This window comes from Chaetura pelagica, unplaced genomic scaffold (genome assembly GCF_000747805.2).
Source record: "Chaetura pelagica isolate M959 unplaced genomic scaffold, ChaPel_1.0 scaffold153, whole genome shotgun sequence".
NCBI lineage: Eukaryota > Metazoa > Chordata > Aves > Apodiformes > Apodidae > Chaetura > Chaetura pelagica.
Window position 1 is genome coordinate 1924442 of NW_009952707.1, and position 20367 is coordinate 1944808.

The 20367-nt window shown below is 37.8% G+C and overlaps 1 protein-coding gene across 1 annotated transcript in view; it reads left to right on the top strand.

Moving 5' to 3' along the window:
* The window catches only part of SBF2 (SET binding factor 2), a 208442-nt gene that overhangs the window by 135014 nt on the left and 53061 nt on the right, over positions 1 to 20367 (top strand). The window contains exons 16-17 of the mRNA XM_009994267.1: positions 592 to 660; positions 18501 to 18671. Of these exons, the coding sequence (XP_009992569.1) occupies positions 592 to 660; positions 18501 to 18671 (240 nt within the window). The remainder of the gene's footprint in view (positions 1 to 591; positions 661 to 18500; positions 18672 to 20367) is intronic.

The window sequence follows — 20367 nt, forward strand, 5'->3', positions numbered from 1 at the left end:
CCCTTTTCAACCTAGAGAGACATGAATGACACAACTGACTGTTGAGTGAGCCATTCTGAGACTGAAAATCCAGGTTTTCATCTTCTTTTAAACTTAACCTTGTGCCAAACTATTTCAGAGGCTGTGGAGGTCATTATTTCATCACTTCACCACCAAATAAATGTCTCTTTCTTTGTGTAAATTTTTTGAAAATACATTCTTTGGTCATCGCATATATTTCATTTTAGTCAGATTTGCTGTTGACGCAAATGGAAGCAACCTGCCTTTTTATTGTTTTGGAGGAGTGTTTTCCTTTTTATATGTAAACTATGTTGGTGAAATTGTATTTCAGACACAGGTGTGAGAAAGCTGCTGATAAATTCCTTAAGTGGGAAGAATTATAGCAATACCTACCTAGCAGAAATCAAAGGAGGATATGTATATGTATACACACATACATAAATGTATGTTATCCTTACATGAAATTAAGGGATTAAAGGTTACATTGGGTATGGGAAGTTTGTCAGAGGGGCTTCATAAGGCAGAAATGAAATAATCGTGCATAACATCAAAAATTGTTTTGCTTATTTTCTTTGTATGTTTTTCTTGAAGGATTGTTCATCTTCAGAGGAGTATAGCATTGCTGCAGCGTTGCTACCACTGACAACTGCTTTTTATAGGGTAAGTTTTTCTTGAAAATCACTCCAATTTTGTAATTTTTTACATTTATGTACGTTGTTAAAATATTGAAAGTGACAACAGGTGGGTAGGAAGGTTCATTCTAAAATGGATTCATGTCAGTGGAAGTCTTTTAATAGACTATTAAGAACATTGCTTCAGAATTAGACTTACTTGACCCACAAATAAATGCAGACTTACATGATGGATTAGAGAATTATCATTTAATTATAAGTAGTCACTAAAATTATGGAAAAGAGTGATTTCTCATATTATTGTGTAAAAGCTTAGAGTACTTTTTTGTTTAATTTGGCATATTAACTACTGGCCAAAACGTTACATTTTATTAGTCTGTGTAGTTGTTGACTTTGAAGAATATTGGAAATGGCTTCTTTTAACTGTGTAATTGTGTTCAATTGTTTGTGTTGGCTTTTATTTTCTTTTTTGCATAGTGTTTGACAGTACTAAAACATAATGTGATAGTAAATATGAAAAAGTAAACAATGAAAATTCTGCAAGCAGTTAATTCAAAAGCAGAACTTTTGTAGTGTGGCTGTAGTTATTTCCATTTCCCAATACAGTAGCATTTTCATCAGTTCTGGTTAGCTCAAGTGCCACTTTTTTAGGATGTACATCTGTGGGGACAGAAGTTCAGAATGTTGACTTGCTTGCAGTGTTAAATAATCTTTGTTTAATGTGAATATTATTATATAACCCAGTTTGGGATATAAGTGTTTAGTCATTGGTAATTGATACATCATTGTGCTACAGCAAAATAGTAGTTATTGTGACAGTCCAGCTCGACATTAATAATGTGATAGAAATAAAGAAAAATAAAACCTTTCATCCTTCAGATGGTGTATGAGGCAGTTATGATTAGCCATAAATAAAATGTGAAGAGATTCTTATTTTGACTGAACGGAAGCTAAGATTTCTGTGCTGAGAAATCAAATCAGTGCTTTTTCATTAAATCTAATTTCAGTTACCCTAAACATTCTAACATTAAAATGTCGGTTATGTAGTTTTTTTTAAAATGTGGAACTTCCCCAGTCATAGATCAGAAATATCTGCTGAAGAGCAATTTTTACTAAGTCATATGCATAGAAAGTTTCTTGAAATCTCCTGTTTAAGTCAGTACTTGCTACATATATATAGCATAATGTGGTAGATTCTCTTCTGATGGTTTGAATTATGAAAAAGTTGTATTTAAATGAGCTTTATTTTTGATCTGTATATAATACCCCACGACTATTTTCTAGGAAGGGTCTGCAGAGTATTTTCATCCTCTTATATAAGCTAGTAGGACATTCCATTTTTCGCTCCCAGCAAATAAACTTTCTGACATCTTTAATTACCAGTTAATCTTTTTGGTCTTCCCTCTCTTTTGAGTCCTTGAGTAGCAGAATCACATATTGTCATTTTTTGCAGCTACTAATACTTAATTTGGAGAAAGAGTTAATGAGCTATAGAGATTTTCCATTTCATAGAATCAGAGTCACTTAAGTTGGAACAGACCTTTAAGACCATCAAGTCCAGCCATTAACCCTAATCTACCCAGTCCAGCATTAAGCCATGTTCCCAAGCACCACCTCTAGAAAACTTTTAAACACATCCAGAGATGGTGACTTAACCACCTCCCTAGGCAGCCTGTTTCAATGTCCAACAACCCTTTCAGTGAAAAAGACCTTCCTAGTATCTAGTCTAAACCTCCCCTGGCACAGCTTGAGATCATTCCCTATTGTATTCTTGCTACTGCATTAATCCTGTGTTACAAAGAAAGCCTGAGTTCAGATTTGGTTTATTTGCTTATTTTCAGTTCCTCTAATGAAAATGGCCAAGGGATTCCACATATCTCTTTACCTTGGAAAGTAGAGAGGATTAGGTAGAGTTGCAGCAGTGTGGTTTTGATTCCTTGTTTGGTAAAGTTTGATCAAGTAGAGGGGGGGAAAAAAGCCAGTAAAAAAACCCACTTTGTGTGTGTGTGGAGTGTCATAAGTGTTGAAATAAGCTTAATGAGTTTTAATTTTAATAAGTAGAGCAAAAAGCTAGATTTGACTATAGAATGTCTTGAATTCATTTCTTGTGCACGCTTGTAATTTTGGCAGGACTGTTGAGACCTCACAACATTTCTCTCTCAAAGAATTCCCTGCAATTTTTGTATAATGACCTAGTCCTATACTTACTATTTACCTCTAAAGCTATACACTCAGGAAACTGTTGAGTACCTGGATGTAAGAGGCATGACAATTTTTTAAATTTTCCAGACCTGAATTAAAAATTGAAGTAACCTGACTGTTAGCTCGCAAAAGCCAGCTGTTAATGCATAATAGAAAAAGAATTTTGTTTTTCCCAGATCTAATCCTCAGGTTCAGTGATGGCCCCCTTTGGTATGTCCCATTAGATACAATTCTTTGGCAAAAGTACTTATTTTGGTATGAAACTATTCATACTAAACACAAACTGATGTGTTGTTCAGGACATAAGATCAGTAGACAAACTTTGCAGTGATTAGTTAAAATTAACAGTTTAAGGTTGTTTTTGGAACTTGAGTTCCAAACTTTTTGGAGCACTTTTCAGCTTCTCTAGAATGTTTCAAAATTGTATCCTAGACTAGAGTATGCTCTACCTGGCATGAACCTGTGTAGAAACAATCTTCTGTATCAGTATTCTTGATTTAAGAAAAATAGGTGTAATTTTTCTATTCCATTAACATCTCTACAACCCTTTGGAGGGATTCGTGCTCTAAAGTTACACTAAACTAGTGTTCCTTTTCCCCTGTTTTGAGGAGAAATAATGTCAACTCCTGCTGCTTTACTTTTCTCCGTTAAGCTTTCTGCTTTCTAATGTACCAACAGTTTATAAGTTCTTTTTTCTCTGGGTTTCCCTTCACTGAAATCTTAGATAGAAAAATTGAAGTTTTGTTGCTTGAAACAGCATATTGCTGTTCTGTCTCTGATAAGTCCAGAGGAATGTACAAACTAAAATTAAGGTCATTTGGGGGATTATTTGTTTTCTATTGAAATACCTTCAGGAAAACTGGTATGTTTGTACTGTCAAACTATGTCATGGCCCGTTCAGCTGGGTTGCTTGTCAATTTTATTTAATTACCATATGCAGTGTAGTTTACACACACAGGGACACACACACTTCAAGCTGTATTTCACTCTTCTGTCAGCAGAGCACAGGTATTCCAATATTCTTGCCTCAGTATGCTGGACTGTCATACCTCTGCCATCACTGTGATTGTGTTTCTGCTTTCCAAAACATGGTGAAGTCATGTTTGGCACTTGTTTTTATTGATGTTTCCATTATCAGAATACCATGTTTAATGCCAACTGCATATTAAGTATTATTTTGCCTAGCCCTGTTGAAGCAGCACAGTGTTCTTGGTAGCCAGGAATAGACAGGAATTGGGACTCTCAACGGTGACACGAGTTTTCATTTGTGTGCGCCTTGGTGTTACTGGAGAAGTGGTATTCCAAATTGATTTAGCTGTGAGAAAGCTTGTAGTACATTTAAAAATGTTACAGAGTTACATCTGCCAAATATATTTTTTATCATCTATGCTTGCTCTAGATTTTTTAATGGGAAATTATGATGCGATTTCATGTGACAACATTTTATTGTTAACGTCATTCCTGTTTCTTCAGATGAAATAATGAAAAGAAGTTATGCAACATCGCAATTCCTTTGTGAAAGGACTGTTGTGTGTGTGAAATCTGAGGTTTCATTTGATTTACCTAGCACAAAGAGCACTAATGAAGCAACTGCCTGTTCTCCCTAAGTAGCTTTACGGTACATGGCTACACGTAGTGCAGACACCAAGTGTTTGAGATGGATAAATAAGGAGAAAGATGTGTTTTCTTGTGAGTCCAGCAGATTAAACCAGGAAACTAAGCGGCAAGAGAAACATACTCCTAAGGTGATGTTGATAAGATTCTGGAGTGGTCTTCTCATCAAGTAGTCAGTGCTCTATTCTCAAGATATTTTAAAATATTCTTGGGAAGACAGTAAAAAATGTATAGAAAGGAATAAGCTTGCATGATCTAACATGTGTTTGCTTGCGTAAAGATTAGGGTATTTCTACATATATCTAATTAAAGCAACAAGAAGGAACACCCTGTGTACAGCACACTATCAACTTTTGGGATGTCTGGTGAAATTTCGGAATTCCAACTCCTAAAGTCTGAGGAGAGATCTCTTGTGAAACTTGATCAGGCAGGATTTGATTGCACTCTTAACTCATAGCTTATGGGATTAAATTTATAGACAGGAAGTCAGTACTGGTTACATATTTGTGGCCTGGATAAATAACTGAATTTTTTTAGAAGAAATAGTCACAATGTTTTTTTAAAATTTTAAATATTGGACACAAGCTGTTAGCAAAATGTGACTCATCAGTGACAGTGGACTTTGGTGTGTACTGTTAATGTCACAAAAACAAACACTGTTGCTTCTGGGTTAGGAAAAGGTTTTAGTTTACCATTAGTAATACTGTTGGAATTTGGTTTAGAATTGAAACAGTATAAATAAAATGTATTTATGCATGAAGATAAAAGAATTTTTCCACATTTTTTGCTACAGATGACCCATGTGTATTTGGTAGGCTGTCATTTTTTCTGTGTATAAATTAGAGCTGTAGTATTCCCTGGTGCTGCAGAAAAAGAGGTCTTTTTCTACACGTAGGCAGAAAGGACAAGGTGAAAAGGATGTATTTTAATCATATTTTCATTTTACTAAAGGAAGTCAGTTTGATGATCGTATAATTGGCATTATCGAACTCACAGGATTTGGATGCTCTCAGTTACGTCTCTTTGCCAAAGTGGCAAGATGTCCTGTTGGTTGTGCTGCACTTCTTTAAAGTTTAGTGTGCAGCAAGAGTGATGATCAAGGACAGGTATGAGTTTTGGCTTCCCCACTAGACAACAGGCAGAGCAAAAGCTTTCTTCCTCACTGCTGTTCCCTCCCTTTTCAACTGAGGAAATGTGGGGCAGTCTGATCAAACATTTTTTCTTACATCCCTCCACCATTGCAGAACCTGAATGTGCAGATTATAATAAAATTTTCTCACTTACAGGAGATTTTTTTCAATTTTTTAATTTAAATTTTATGCTTAAACTGTGTATAATCATTTGTGTTCCCATAAAATTTTAAAGCTATTCTACCATGTTTCATAGTAGATAGTAATTCACTTGCCCATTTTTGTTATCCAGCATTCAGAATTTACAGTCCTGATCACCTGTTTGGGTAAAGGAAATGGCATAATAAAAATATGCTGTTCTGAAAGTAAAGTTTGTTCTGTGTAGAAATGAGTAATTGACTTCCATATTTTGTAGATTAACATTTCTTTAGATTTCAGTAGCCAAAGAAACCTTATTTTTCAGAATCACAAATATTTGATTTGTATTTCTGAGTCAGTTGTTTTTAGTTGTTTGATGTACACTTGGACAGTGCTGATCTAGTTTCAGCAAAAATAACCCAAATGTAGTAAGTTGTCTCATAGAGTGGATGGACTGAAAAGAACATTTGTCATTTAGCGTCACACAGTGAGATGCATCAGAGACTGCTTCATAATTTTTAAGTGAATAAATTATGGAAGGAATGCAGAGAAGGATCAATTTTAAATGTGTTTGTTATATATTTTAATGCTTGTAAGCCACCAAATTTTTTATGCTAATTGTATTCTTGAACTTGCAATGAAGCATCAGATAAGTATTTTGCAGAGTAGAGCTAACTGAAGTCCTCAGGGTATGCTGTTGTGTGGTTGATCATCTGCATGTCTGCCTGTTTATCATTTTACTCCATATTCTTATATCATTCTCTATTGCGAAGGAAATGAGTTACATAAAATACAATTGTTTTATTCAGTGTTTTTTAAAGATTACCAACATTTGATAAATTGTTTTTACTTAAAACTTTTGAATGTACTATAGAATAATTAATCAGGTCATTTTAAGAATTATCCTACTTGCGTTTTTGAGATGAAAAAGATGCTAGTCCTCCTTCATTGTAAGTAGATTTTGTTTAAGCTTTTTCTGCAGTACTTCAAATTAAGTAATAAGTATCAAAAGAACACTTATTAGCTTTCACCGTTGAATTTTTCTGTTCTTTCACTGTCAGAGCCCTCATGCTTTTTTGTATTATCAGATTGTAATGTTTGAACTCCAGATACCAGTCTGGCTTGTCAGAAGAGCTTGGTAATGTTGGTGAAAAGTGTAAAAGGGTGTGACACACATGCCCTGTTTACAGGGGTGGGGTTGGATGTTAATCCTTGCAAGTTATTAATATTTTGTAAGGAAGAAATGTACCTTTATCCTTTAGGATGAGGTCAGTTCCTAGACTTCTGATGCTAGTGCAACTTAAAACATCATGCAGACTTTGCTATATAAGCTAGGTTTCTAAATCTAAAATTAATTTCATATGTAAATATCTTTTCCATATATCATCTTCTTTCAAAGTTTTTCCTCCAGACATGTTAGTAATTTTGCAGATATTCAAGTTGAGTAAGTGTATTTTACAATATTGCCAAGTGTGTATATTAGCATTATTTGCATTACTGGGAAATCCAGGAGCCCTAATTATGGACCAGAAGTTCTGATCTTCCTTTCATACAAGAGAAAACAAAGATAAAGGTCCTTTTCCTCAAGAGCTTACAGTATGATTTGAAATAAGTAATAATACTTGAAGCCAGGCAGTTCGAGGTACTGCAAGGAAGCTGGGGAGCAGTATTAGTCATCATTATCGGTGGTGGTTCTGTCTACGAGTAGGTTAACTATGTCTGAAGTTTTTATAGGTATGGCACAAAAGCAGTATTTTGTTGAATTTTGAGAGAGGATAATGTGGATGCTTGTCAGGTGCTTAAGAATATGAGTGGGGTCATGGAAGAGAATAGTAAGGTGGTGGTCAAAATTCTGTCAATATTTCCAAACGCTCTCCAGTCAAGAGCTTTCATTTTATCCATTAAAAGTTCCTTTCATACAAAGATTATAGCTGAGTAAATTACTTTTATAAAACCAAACATACTTTAAAGTTAAAACAGGAATCTGGGGATTCTTGTTAGCTGTTATTGAGTGGGTTTGCAGTATCACTTGCAAACACAGGTGCCGAAATGTCTTCTTTGATCCTTAAGATTTTATTTGGTGTACTTTGGTTTTGAATGGGTACATAGTACATGTCTCTACAGCAGATTTTATGTCTTAGCAGATAGAACATATCTCACTTCCAAAACTATTTTTAGGTGAAAAAAACTCTGGAAGAAATAAGACAGGAAAGTATGGCAGTTTAGCACGTTAGTGTGAGAGAGTAACTAGAGAATTTTCTAACGTGTCTTTACAAGGAAATTTGGAATAGTAGTTACTGTAGTAGCTTTACTCTGTTGAAGAAGCTTGCTTTCCCAGAATGATAACAACCTCAGAAGCACTGAAGAGAACTTCGCAATTCCTTTTCTTTGTGATTTATGGGAGGAAGTACTTGGTTGGGGGGAAAAAAAATAACATCCCCCCAATTAAAGTAAGAAGTAAAGATAAATGTTATAGTAAATGTTTAGTTCTGTAACTGAGGAACTAATCCACTATCTCCTAGAATAAACAGAAATCTCTCCATTGTATTCCCGTAAGCAGTAGATTACCTAATTCGTAACTCTTCATGATTCCACTTGAACTCATTTTCTAGCAATGATACAGAACTCTGGTTTGACTCTAACAATTTTAATTTGGTTGTAGCCCATCTCTTTATGGAGTTATTTCTTGGAGGGGTTGCAGTGTTACAGAAATACTGCTTCATTCAGAATTTTCACCATGAAAGAATTTCTGGTGGTTTAATTAAAATTTCTGGTAAAGTATCTGACCTTAAAGTGAAGGAATGTAAATCTGAAGCAACAGAGTTGCATGAATTTTCCATATATTCACCTCCTGATCACTACATCCTGATTCCAGTAGAATGGAACTTAGTTTTCTGCATAAAATACAATTCCTTTTATTAAGTTCAGTTTCATTGGAGCATTATAAGAAGGACATTGAGGTGCTGGAGCGTGTCCAGAGGAAAGCAGCCAAGCTGGTAAAGGGTCTAGAGAAGAAGTCATTTGAGGAGCATCTGAGGGAAATGGCATTATTTACTCTGAAGGAGGTTGCAGAGAGGCCTCATCACCCTCTACAACTACGTGAAAGGAGTTTACAGGGAGGAGAGAGTTGGCATTTTCTCCCAGGTAAATAATGATAGGACCAGAGGAAATGGCCTGAAGTTGCGGCAGGGGAGGTTTAGATTGGATATTAGGAAGAATTTCTGTACTGAAAGAGTGGTCAGGCACTGGAACAGCCTGCCCAGGAGGTGGTGGAATCACCATGCCTGGAGGTATTCAAGAGCTATGTAGGTTGGGTACTTCAGAACATGCTCTAGAGGCCAAGGTTGTGGGGGTTTTTGTGTTGATGGTTGGACTCCGTGATCTCAGAGGTCTTCTCCAACCATGATGATTCTGTGGTTATTATTTAGCATGATTCAAGCAGTATTACTCTGTTTCCAGAAGACAGCAAATGCTTACAGATGCTAAGGAAGATAAGTTGCTGATATACTAATGTGTATTGCCTGCTCGTGTGAATTTCTGTGTTGCCTTCCTAGATACTTCATGAACAATTAAAACTGGATGTGTCCAAAGAATTGGGGTGTCATAAGTGCTTTCCTGTCTTACAGTTTCCCTCTTCACTCATGCACATTATTATTCTCCTAGTGATTCAAGCCCATAGTTGAAGTTTTATCTGCTACTCCTGTTTTCATCTACATCCCTGTGTTTCATCCACTTGCTCCTTCTTTATCCTTCCTAATAGTTCCTACAGTTTAAATTCTTGCTAAGATCCTCTTTTACACTTCCTCTGATTCATTACTGGCTTTATGAACATAAGAATATCACATCAGCAGTTTGTCATTAGCTTAAACAGTTGCTGAAAAGAATTTACCAGGCAATTGCTGTAGCTCTCCTCTTCCTCATGCACTGCTCATGCTGTTTCTGGATCTTATCATTGCTGTTCCTTTCAATATCCTGCTCTGTAATGCATTTACATCCAGCATCTCTACAGTCTTTTTCATTGCCTGTTGGTCAGACTGGAGTTTTGTTTAATCTGTCAAATGACTTACCCAAGTGTGCAATAAGTTTAGGCTAGTTATTCTTATTTTCTGAGTTCTTCATGATGCTGCTCTTCCCATTTTTTTCCGTGTTCATCTTAATCATACAGGGTATATAATTTATATTGCCACGGTGAGATCTGTACTACGGTTATTTTATTTTTTTTAATTAATTTGCAATTTATATTATATATGTTTTTACTTTTACATAGAACCATTGAATGTCTTGGGTTGGAAGGGACCTTTAAAGGTCATCTAGTCCAACCCGTCTTCAGGAAGCAGGGACATCTCACACTAGAACAGATTGCTCAGAGTTCCATCAAACCTGACCTCAAATGTCTCCAGGGATGAGGCCCCCACCACCTCACTAGGCAACCTCTTCCAGTGATCCATCACCCTCATATTAAAGAACTTCTTCCTAATGTCCAACGTAAATCCACCCTTCTCTTGCTTGAAACCATTAGCCCTTGTCCTGCCGTTACATGCCCTCGTGAACAGGTCTTCCCCAGCTTTCTTATAGGCCCCTTTTAGGTAATGGAAGGTTGCTCTAATGTTCCCCCAGCATCTTCTCTTCTTCAGGCTGAACAATCCCACCTCCCTCATCCTGTGTTCATAAGAGGGGTTCTCCAGCCCTCTGATCATTTTCATTGCTGTCCTCTGGACGTGCTCCAACAGGTCCACATCCTTGTGTTAGGGGCTCCAGAACTGGATGCAGTTGGCTACTTGAGGACTATTATTTTAGTAGTTTCTTCAGGTACAGCAATGATTTATATTAAGAGAACTTTGGAGGGAATTCTACCATTGAAGACAGAGAAAGCTGCCATAGGAGAAGGAAAGTAGTAACTAAAGAAATACTAGAATTAAGTGACAGAAGAGCTGAAAAACAATTCCTTTATTATCCTTTTTGGGCTTAGTTAGATGCACTCTTAACCAAGCTTTACATTTCATATCAGGTCATCAATAATTTTGAGAACCACTATCTGAACATACAAACTGAGATTTACAGGGTTTGTTTGTTTCTGAGCATAGATCTGAATAACAACTTTGTTGTTGGGGGCTTATTTTTGTGGGCTGAGCCAATCCCACCATTCCAGTGCAGTTCCACAGGTGCACACTCACTGCTGAGCCACCTAATGCAAAAGGAATATGGTGACACTTTAGAAGATTTTCAAAATAGCTATGTCACAATTTCAAAAGATCTTCAGATGGATTCAGCACTGCAACTGAGAACTTGTGAAATCTGCAACTTAACTAATAGACTTAAACTTTGGTGAAGAGGGTCACGGTAAACTCTATCATGATATTAGGTTTAAAAAAATAAAAGAAAGCTTTAGTGTTCTGTAGACATGGAAGAAAAAATCAGCCTATTTTTTATCCAGTTCTTGGAACTTAACCTTATTTAGAAGTGTGAAATTCTAGCATGAAAATGTCTTTCTTTTCTTGAGGGTTCTGAACATCCTTCATTTTATATTATTTTAGTTTCCTTAGTCTGTTCCATGTAAAACAGAACTTTGTAAATCTTTGTGTTATCTCTGGAGAAAGGAGAAGCACATTATTGTGCACTATTTAATGTGACACGTAACATTAGCGTATATCCCTCTGTCTTGGAACATCTAAATATAGAAATCTTGAGATACTAGATCTGGCTTTAATGTATAGTAAATTATAAATGCTCCTCGGAAATTGAGGATTAAAGATCATGAGTAGTTACAAGTTTTAAGTCACTTTTGCAAGGGAAAAAAAAAAGTATACAATAAATAAAGCTCTATCCAGAATTACATCCCAATTTTGCAAAGTTCTAGAATTCTATTGCCCTCTGCTGGCTTAGTATACCTGTCTGGGATTTGGTAGTGCTGAATTTTAAGTGAATGCCTTTCTTTTCTTTTTCATGGTGAAATAATACTAGATAAACAGTGTAATGAAGTGTTTTGCTACTCACATTTGAAAGTATTTTTAAATATAAATTAATCTTGACTTCAACTTTGGTTTTCTGAAGGTAGGAGAGGAAAATTGTTTTCTTTTTTGTTGCTGATGTTTTTCAGGTTGGAGAAGAAACTTGATTTAGTATTTAATCTTTTTTTGTCTAGAGCAGTAAAAATCGAAACTAAAAAAATTAGTAATGGGGCTTCACAGTTCTTATTTAATGCTTTTATGACCTATCTCCCTGTTTGTGGGTACAACACTTGTGAGTATAATTTTATGTTTTAGACCAAATGGGAAAACCATTTCTTGAGTTGAATTTTTTGACTGATGTTGTCTATGCAGAATTAGTCAGACTTGAAAACATGCTCATATACACTTACTCTTGTTTGAGTATGTGCACTGTGACAAATAGTGATATGTATGCAGATAACACATAGCATGGTCATTCCTCCAGGAGCTGAGGAGGAAGCTGTTATTTGCATTCGGCAACAACCTCCTTCTCCGCTCTTTTCCTTCCTCTTCTCACCAAAAATATTCAGACTGATAATCCAGGATGCAAGTCATAGAATCATAGAATCTTAGGGGTTGGAAGGGACCTCGAAACATCATCTAGTCCAACCCCCCTGCCAGAGCAGGGTCACCTAGAGTACATCACACAGGAACACATCCAGGTGGGTTTTGAATGTCTCCAGTGAAGGAGACTCCACAACCTCCCTGGGCAGCCTGTTCCAGTGCTGTCACTCTCACAGTAAAAAAAATTTTTTCGGATATTCACCTTGAACCTCCTATGCTCCAATTTACACCCATTACCCCTTGTCCTATCACTGGTCATCACTGAGAAAAGCCTAACTCCATCTCCCTGACACTCACTCCTTACATATTTGTAAACATTGATGAGGTCACCCCTCAGTCTCCTTTTCTCCAAGCTAAAGAGACCCAGCTCCCTCAGCCTTTCCTCATAAGGGAGATGTTCCACTCCCTTAATAATCTTAGTAGCTCTGTGCTGGACTCTTTCAAGCAGATCCCTGTCCTTCTTGAACTGAGGGGCCCAGAACTGGACACAATACTCCAGATGTGGCCTCACCAATGCAGAATAATGTTGGAGACAAAATCCTAGTTTACTGAAGTAAACTGAATTTCCCTAAAAAATAGAGTACTATTGAGTTTGTCCCTTCATTTCCATAGCCAAGAGATATGCAGCACAATCCTGTGAGGGAAAAAAAAAAAAAGGAAGTCTCAGGTGTAAATACACCTTTTACCCTTCTTGTTTTGTAACTCTTTTTCCAACTTCACAATCAATAACTGGATCCTTTGCCTTTGCTATAATAAACGTGCTTTCATCTTTAAGCTCTTGTGCTGTAAAGAATAATGACTGATGAGTAATCAGCACAAAGCTTGTTTTTCTTTTCCAGTAGCAAGCAATCTAAATTTTATGTCAAAGAGAATTTTTTGGGGGACCTGCACCTCACAGTAACTTTAGGAGTCTTGGAGTTGGTGCACATATTTTGAGGAGGTGGTGCACATGAGCTGCAGATGTCATTTTGAGAACCAGAAGTATCCAGTATCAGGCAACAGAGAAAAAATTCTGGACAGGTATTATCCACTCAGTAAGGTGGAGATAATGGAAATATAATTCCTGAATCCAGGAAGCTGCATATAGTCACACATAGCAAGTCCCAGATCTATCTTGTGTTTTCACAATATGCAGAATGTAATTCATTCTGTTGATCTGGGTAATGCCTGCTTCATACATAATTTGGGAGGGGAGTGTTTGGGTTTTTTGAAGTGTTACTCGTCTGTTTGAAAGAACTTGGTGTCTTGCAGAAGTTAACTTTATTCCTGTATTTAATACAATCTACACCTATATGCTCATTTAAGCTATCATATGGTCAGCTTTAGAATCAGGACTTAATCAGTACTGAACTTTTTTTTTTTTTTTTTTTTTTTTTTTTTTTTTTTCCTGGGCTCTTTTTTAAGCTGTCAGCCCTTAAATCCTCCCTTGTAAGTAGGAAATTCTTTTGCTGTCGCCTGAGTTCATTCTGTCTTGCAGAAATGCATTATCAGGACAGGGAGAAAGAACATAAATATCTGTATAGTTTAGCTATCCTATGGAAAGATAGGTGAAGATAAGTTTTATGTGTGTAGTATTGCTTGGTGAAAAATACTGAACTACTGTTTTACTTAAATTTGAGAAATCCTGAGCAAATTCCTTTGAATACAACAGTAAACATTGGGGCCCTTTTGATGTATTAGATAAGTTTCCATTTTAGTCAAATAGGCTGACTAAGCACTCCTAGGGTAGAGAGTATAGACACTACAGGCTTCATGGAATGCTTCTATTTGCACCAGGAGTATTTTTAGTCCATGGACTTTGTCTGTTTAAGAGCAGCAGTGTGCTTCTTAAGGTTGGTATTCAGTTTACTTTTTTACAAACTAACCAAAATAAGCTGAGAATCCAAAATGGTTTTACTGACAGAACTACAAGTCCTGACTTTGGTTCTGTACTCCAGCCACTATCAGGTTTTGCCGTTTGTTTCAGCACATGCAGATGATGAGGATAGTGTTCATGAACACTTAGCTTTTTGATGGATTTTTTTCAGCCTTTTGTAAACAAACTATTTTTACTTTGCCTAGGAATTACTGACAATGTTGATGTATGTAATTATATTTGAACATAAATCTCCATTGTTAAAAATTGTTTAGTACATGGCTGTTCATGGTTGGAAATTACAAGCATAGGAATAGCACTGAAAATCCCCTCAGCTTTCATGTCGTATTTGTCCTCATGTGAAAATAATTTGGTTCATTTTTGTTTCTGTAACACTGTTACTGTGGAGGCAGGGTTGTGAGTTTAAACTTCCTTTTAGGTTTGTGCCCAATATCACCCCCTCTTTAGCTAGTTAACAGAATTACCTGACTTGGGCTGAGGCATCAAAGGCAGCTGGACAGATTGATAGTAAAATCATTCCTTTGTGTGGCATTCATTACACAAAGTGCCATGAATGAACTTTATCAACTAGCCAGGCTTGAACTGACCTTTTTCGTTTTTGCCTTTTCCTTTTTGCTTTTCCTTTTTGTGGCATCATACTCCCTTTTTGCAGGTGTGTTGTTACTGGGAATTACTGCCAGTGGAAAAAAAAATGAATAAATGCAAATAATTAATAAAATAAAAATAAAATAAAATAATTAATAAAAATAAAAGCTGTGATACAAGTTTTGCAGTAACTGTTGCTTTCAAGATGTGTTGTTCATATTTATATTCCATGATTTACCTTTAATTCCCTTTCCTCTGTAGTACAAGTTTTATGTATAGAGTCATAGAATAGTTTATGTTGGAAGGAGCCTTTAAAGGTCATCTAGTCCAACTCCCCTGCAGTGAGCAGGGACATCTTCAATTAGAGCAGGTTACTCAGGGCCCAATACAACCTAACCTTGAATGTTTCCAGTGATGGAGTACCTGCCACCTCAGTAGGCAACCTGTTCCAGTGTTTCACAAACTTCAACCTAAAATATTTCTTCCTTATATCTGGTGTAAGTCTACCCTCTTTTAGGTTAAAACCATTACCCCTTGTTCTATCACAACAGGCTCTGCTAAAAAGATTGTCTGCGTTTTCCAAAGTATTGAAGGACCACAAATAGGTCATTCTGGAGCCATCTCTTCTCCAGGCTGAGCAACCCTCACTCAGTCTGTCCTCATAGCAGAGATCTTTCTGATCATTTTTGTGCCCTCCTTTGGACCTGCTCCAACAGGTCTATGGCTTTCCTGTCCTGGGGACTCCAGATCTGGACACAGTACTCCAGATGGCGTCTCACCAGAGTGGAGCAGAGCAGCAGAATCACCTCCCTTGACCTACTGGCCACACTTGTTTTAATGCAGCCCAGGATGTGGTTGGTCCTCTGGGCTATGAGTGCACATTACCAGCTCATGTCCAGCTTTTCATCCACCAATCCCCCAAAGTTATTCTCAGAGCTGCTTTCAATCCCTTCATCCCCCAGCCTGTGTTGATAGTGAGGGTTGCCCCAACCCAGGTGCGGGACCTTGCACTTGGCCTTGTTGAACCTCACAAGGTTCAGATGGACCTGCCTCTTGAGCCTGTCCAGGTCCCTCTGAATGGCATCCTGTCCCTCAGGCACCCCTCAGCTTGGTGTCACCTACAAACTTGCTGAGGGTGCCCTCAATCTTACTCTTTGTGTCCTTTATGAAATATTAAACAGTACTGGTCCCAGTACAGACCCTTGAGGGAAACACTTGTCACCAATCTCTGTTTGAACACTGAGGCTTAGAACACTACCTTCTGGATGCAACCATGCAGCCAATTCCTCATCTATTGAGCAGTCCACCCCTCAAATCCCTATCTCTCTGATTTAGAGAGAAAGATGTTGTGGGAGACCATGTCAAAGGCCTTACAGATGTACAGACAGATAACATGCAGAGCTCTTCCATTGCCCACTGATGTAGTCAATCACAGAAGGCCATCAGGTTGGTCAGGCAGGACTTATAATTGGTGAAGCCTTGCTGACTGACTCAAATCACCTCCTGTCCTCCATGTGCCTTTGCATAGCATCTAGGAGGCTCTGCTCAATGATCATCCCAGACACAGAGGTGAGGCTGACAGTTCGGTAGTTGCCAGGGTCCTGCTTTCTACCCTTTTTAAAAATGGGTGCAGCATTTCACTTTTTCCGGGCACCAGGGACTTCACCTGACTAGCATGATTGTTCAGGTATCATGGAGAGTAGGTGGGCAACTACAGAAGCCATTTCACTCAGGGCTCTGGGATACATTTCATCAGGCCCTATAGGCTTATGTATATTCAGGTTCCTCAGGTGGTCACAAACCTGATTTTATCTTACAGTGGGAGGAACTTTGTTCCCCCTGTCCCTGTCTTGACATCCATCCACTTGAGAGGTTGCCAGTGAAGACTGAGTACCTCAGCCTTCTTGTCCAGTGTTGCCATTTTGCCAGTCTTTCTCCTCAGGTGTGGTACACTTTTTTTGACCTTCCTTTTCTGGCTGACATGCCTGTAGAAGCCCTTGTTATTACTCTTTACATCCCTTGCCAGGTTCAGCTCTGTCTGCACCTTGGCGTTGCAGACCCCTTTCCCACACAACTGGGTGGCGTCCCTAGAGTTCTTCTGGGATACCATTTCCTACTTGCACTGCCTGTGCATTTCCTTCTTGCCTTTTATTCTGACCTGCAGGTCTTGACTCAGCCTTACTGGTCTCTCGCCTTCTTTGCCTGATTCCTTACACCAGAGATGGAGAGCTCTTGTATTCTATGGAAAGCATCCTTAAGGATCTGCCAGCTCTGTTCTGATCCCTTGTTTCTGAGGGCAGTTTCCCAGGGGCTCCCATTGACTAACTCCTTGAACAGCTGGAATTTTACTGTCTGAAAATTCAGGATCCTGACTCAATTCTTTGCCTGATCCCTGTTCCCTCAGGGCTGCAAATTCCACCAATGGGTGATTGCTGCAGCTCTGGCTGCCCCCAGGCTTGACGTCACCAATTGGCTCACTTGTGTTGGTTACCATTAGCTCCAGTATCACATTTTCTCTGGTAGGGCTGTCTATTACCTGGTTTAAGTAGTTATCATCAATGTATTCCACAAGACTCCTGGATTGCCTACAGCTCACTTTTTGATGGTTAATCATGAGAAGGTATTTCAGTTGGGTGAATTTTAGTAGTACATCACGTATCATTTCCTCTGACATACCATTTCAAGGGACCTTGTCTTTGATAGGGAATTAATTCATGGCACACAATCAGGACATTTAGTTCATGATGTACTTGGAAGAGCATATTGTGGAAAACACAGTTCGAAGAATTGCAAAACCAGAAATCTAAACCAGACTTGAAAAATTTCAGTTTTAATTTCATAGCCTTCCACTTGAATGCCTGAGTGCCTGCTGCGGAAGTGTGATATGTACTGGCTGCTGTGTATTGTTGTAATGTTGGAAACATTAAAACAAGTGCTATTCATGCTCTATAGAAAAGTGGATTATGACATAATCATTGAAGTAAAATATAGCTTCTATTTATAGCGTATATTTCAGGTATGGGTAGTATTCTGAGTCAGAGTCATTAAATGAAGCACCCAGTAATGTACTTTCTTCTTCAATCCTACTGCAGAAATAATCATAAGAGGTTATTTAGCTTACCTGCTTCTTTGCTATATGCAGTATACAAGACCAATTTTTGGTGGCCTTTTTTTAAAAAGTAAGAATGTATGATACAAGATTTCATTCTTTGTTATCAGGTCATTGAAACAATTTTCCTTTAACTGTGTGGGGTTATCAGGGATATTAAACAACTCACTGGGACACTAGTGCAACCTAAAAAAATAGACTTACTTGAAAAAAATGGTGCATTCATAAGCTGTAAGAATTCTGGGTTTGCTTGAGACCTTACAGAGATCCATATCCTTGTGACTTCAAACCACACAGCCAAGTCAGTACTCTTTCAGAAGCTGGATTTGAGTCATGCAGTATATAACAATGAAGATAACAATTTTTCTAATAAATGCAGCTTTTTGGAAGGACTCAGTTGCCATGTATAATTATTTTACAAGTCATTACTGTCATGCAGACTTTTAAATAAAAAGAGGAATGATTTAAATCTGTTTGAATACTAATTTCTATGTTGTTGGACTAGGTTATTAAAAATACTGGAGATAATTTCTCTTTCCAATGTTGCAGTACAGAAGATGGTCTATATTGCATATTTCAGTCTGTACGACTGATCATTACTATGTATTTCAATACTTGAGCTATGACCTTTAAAGGAAATGAAATTATGTTTTTTCCTTTCAGAAATTAGCACCTGGAGTTAGTCAGTTTGCTTACACCTGTGTACAAGACCATCCTATCTGGACTAACCAACAGTTTTGGGAAACAACCTTTTATAGCAACGTACAAAATCAAGTGCGCTCCCTTTACCTTACAGCCAAAGACGACAATCATGGAGTACAGTTAAGACAAAAGGTAGGAGAATATATTAAAATAAATATTAAGGTAGTATTTTTATTCGCATTTTAATTGTTTCTTACATTCTAGAGAGCTAAATTATGGTTTCTCCAATTAAATTATTTATTTTTCTTTAATTTTCCCTATATTAAATAGCATACAGACAAAACACAAAAAATAACAAAAATTTAAATTTGATGTTGCTGTTACAGTTTTTCAAACAACTTTTTGTAGAATTTTCCACACTTTAAGGTAAATGTTTTTCCTGAGAGTAGTAACTTAACATAAAGCAATGTTATAACTAGCAACAGTTCTTTTATGCAAACAACCTAAGATAACAGCAGTACTAGAGTCCAGTATTAGATTATTGCCCAACCCTAGGGTAGTTTCTTTTGAATGGCACTCTAGTCTGCTTGATTAAAATTGGACAGATCTTCAGTACACAAATTGTCAGCAGAAGGAAAGCACTTCTTTAATGCAAAAATGAAAGTATAATGGAAAGCTTTGCAGCATGTTAAAATAAATTGTTTTATTTTTTTAAGAAGTAGGAAAGCCATTTGTTATCTCTCTTCTTGTATGAAAACACAGTTATCAACTATGTTGATGGATGCTTCCCAAAGTCCTACAAGCATTGTAAAGAGAGGAAGTAAAATAGACAAAGGTATTCCCATAAATGTAGTCAGAATGAGGAACTGAAAAGGCGGGTAAGACGTATCAGGGATAAAGAGAAAAGGAGATGGAGTTAGGCTTTTCTCAATGATGACCAGTGATAGGACAAGGGTTAATGGGTGTAAGTTGGAGCACAGGAGGTTCAAGGTGAATATCCGAAAAAAAAAATTTACTGTGAGAGTGGCAGAGCACTGGAACAGGCTGCCCAGGGAGGTTGTGGAGTCTCCTTCTCTGGAGACATTCAAAACCCAGCTGGATGCGTTCCTGTGTGATGTACTCTAGGTGACCCTGCTCTGGCAGGGGGGGTTGGACTAGATGATGTTTCGAGGTCCCTTCCAACCCCTAAGATTCTATGATTCTATGACTGTGGAACCATGTACATTGAGCCCCTTCCAATATGACACTATGTAAAATCCAGCTAGTAGCTGGTCACAGGTGGTGTTCTCCAGGGCTCAGTACTGGGCCCAGTTCTGTTTAATAACTTTATCAATTATCTGGACAAGGGGATTGAGTGAACTCAATAGAGGCAGGCTCAACAGAGAGATCTGGACGGACTGGAATGATGGACAGAGGGCAGCTGTATGAGATGCAACAAGGCTTAGTGCTGGGTCCTGCGTTTAGATCACAACCTCAAGCAATGCTGCAGTCTTGGAGTAGAGTGGCTGGAAAGCTGCCTTGGTAGAAAAGGACACGGGAATGTTGGTCAATAGCTGGCTGAAAATGAACCAGCAGTGTGCCCAGGTGGCCAAAAAGGCTATCAGGAATCGTGTGGCCAGCAGGACTATGGAACTTATTGTCCCCCTGTACTTGGCAGTGGTGAGGCCACACCTCAAGTACTGTGTTCAGTTCTGGGCACCTCACTACAAGAAGGACATTGAGGTGCTGGAGCACATTCAAAGAGAGCAAGAAAATTGGTGAAGGGTCTAGAGCACAAGTCTTATGAGGATCAGCTGAGGGAACTGACGGTGTGTAGCACGGGGAAAAGGAGGTTTAGGGGAGACCTTACAACTACCTGAAAAGCAGGCTGTACCGAGTTGGGTGTCAG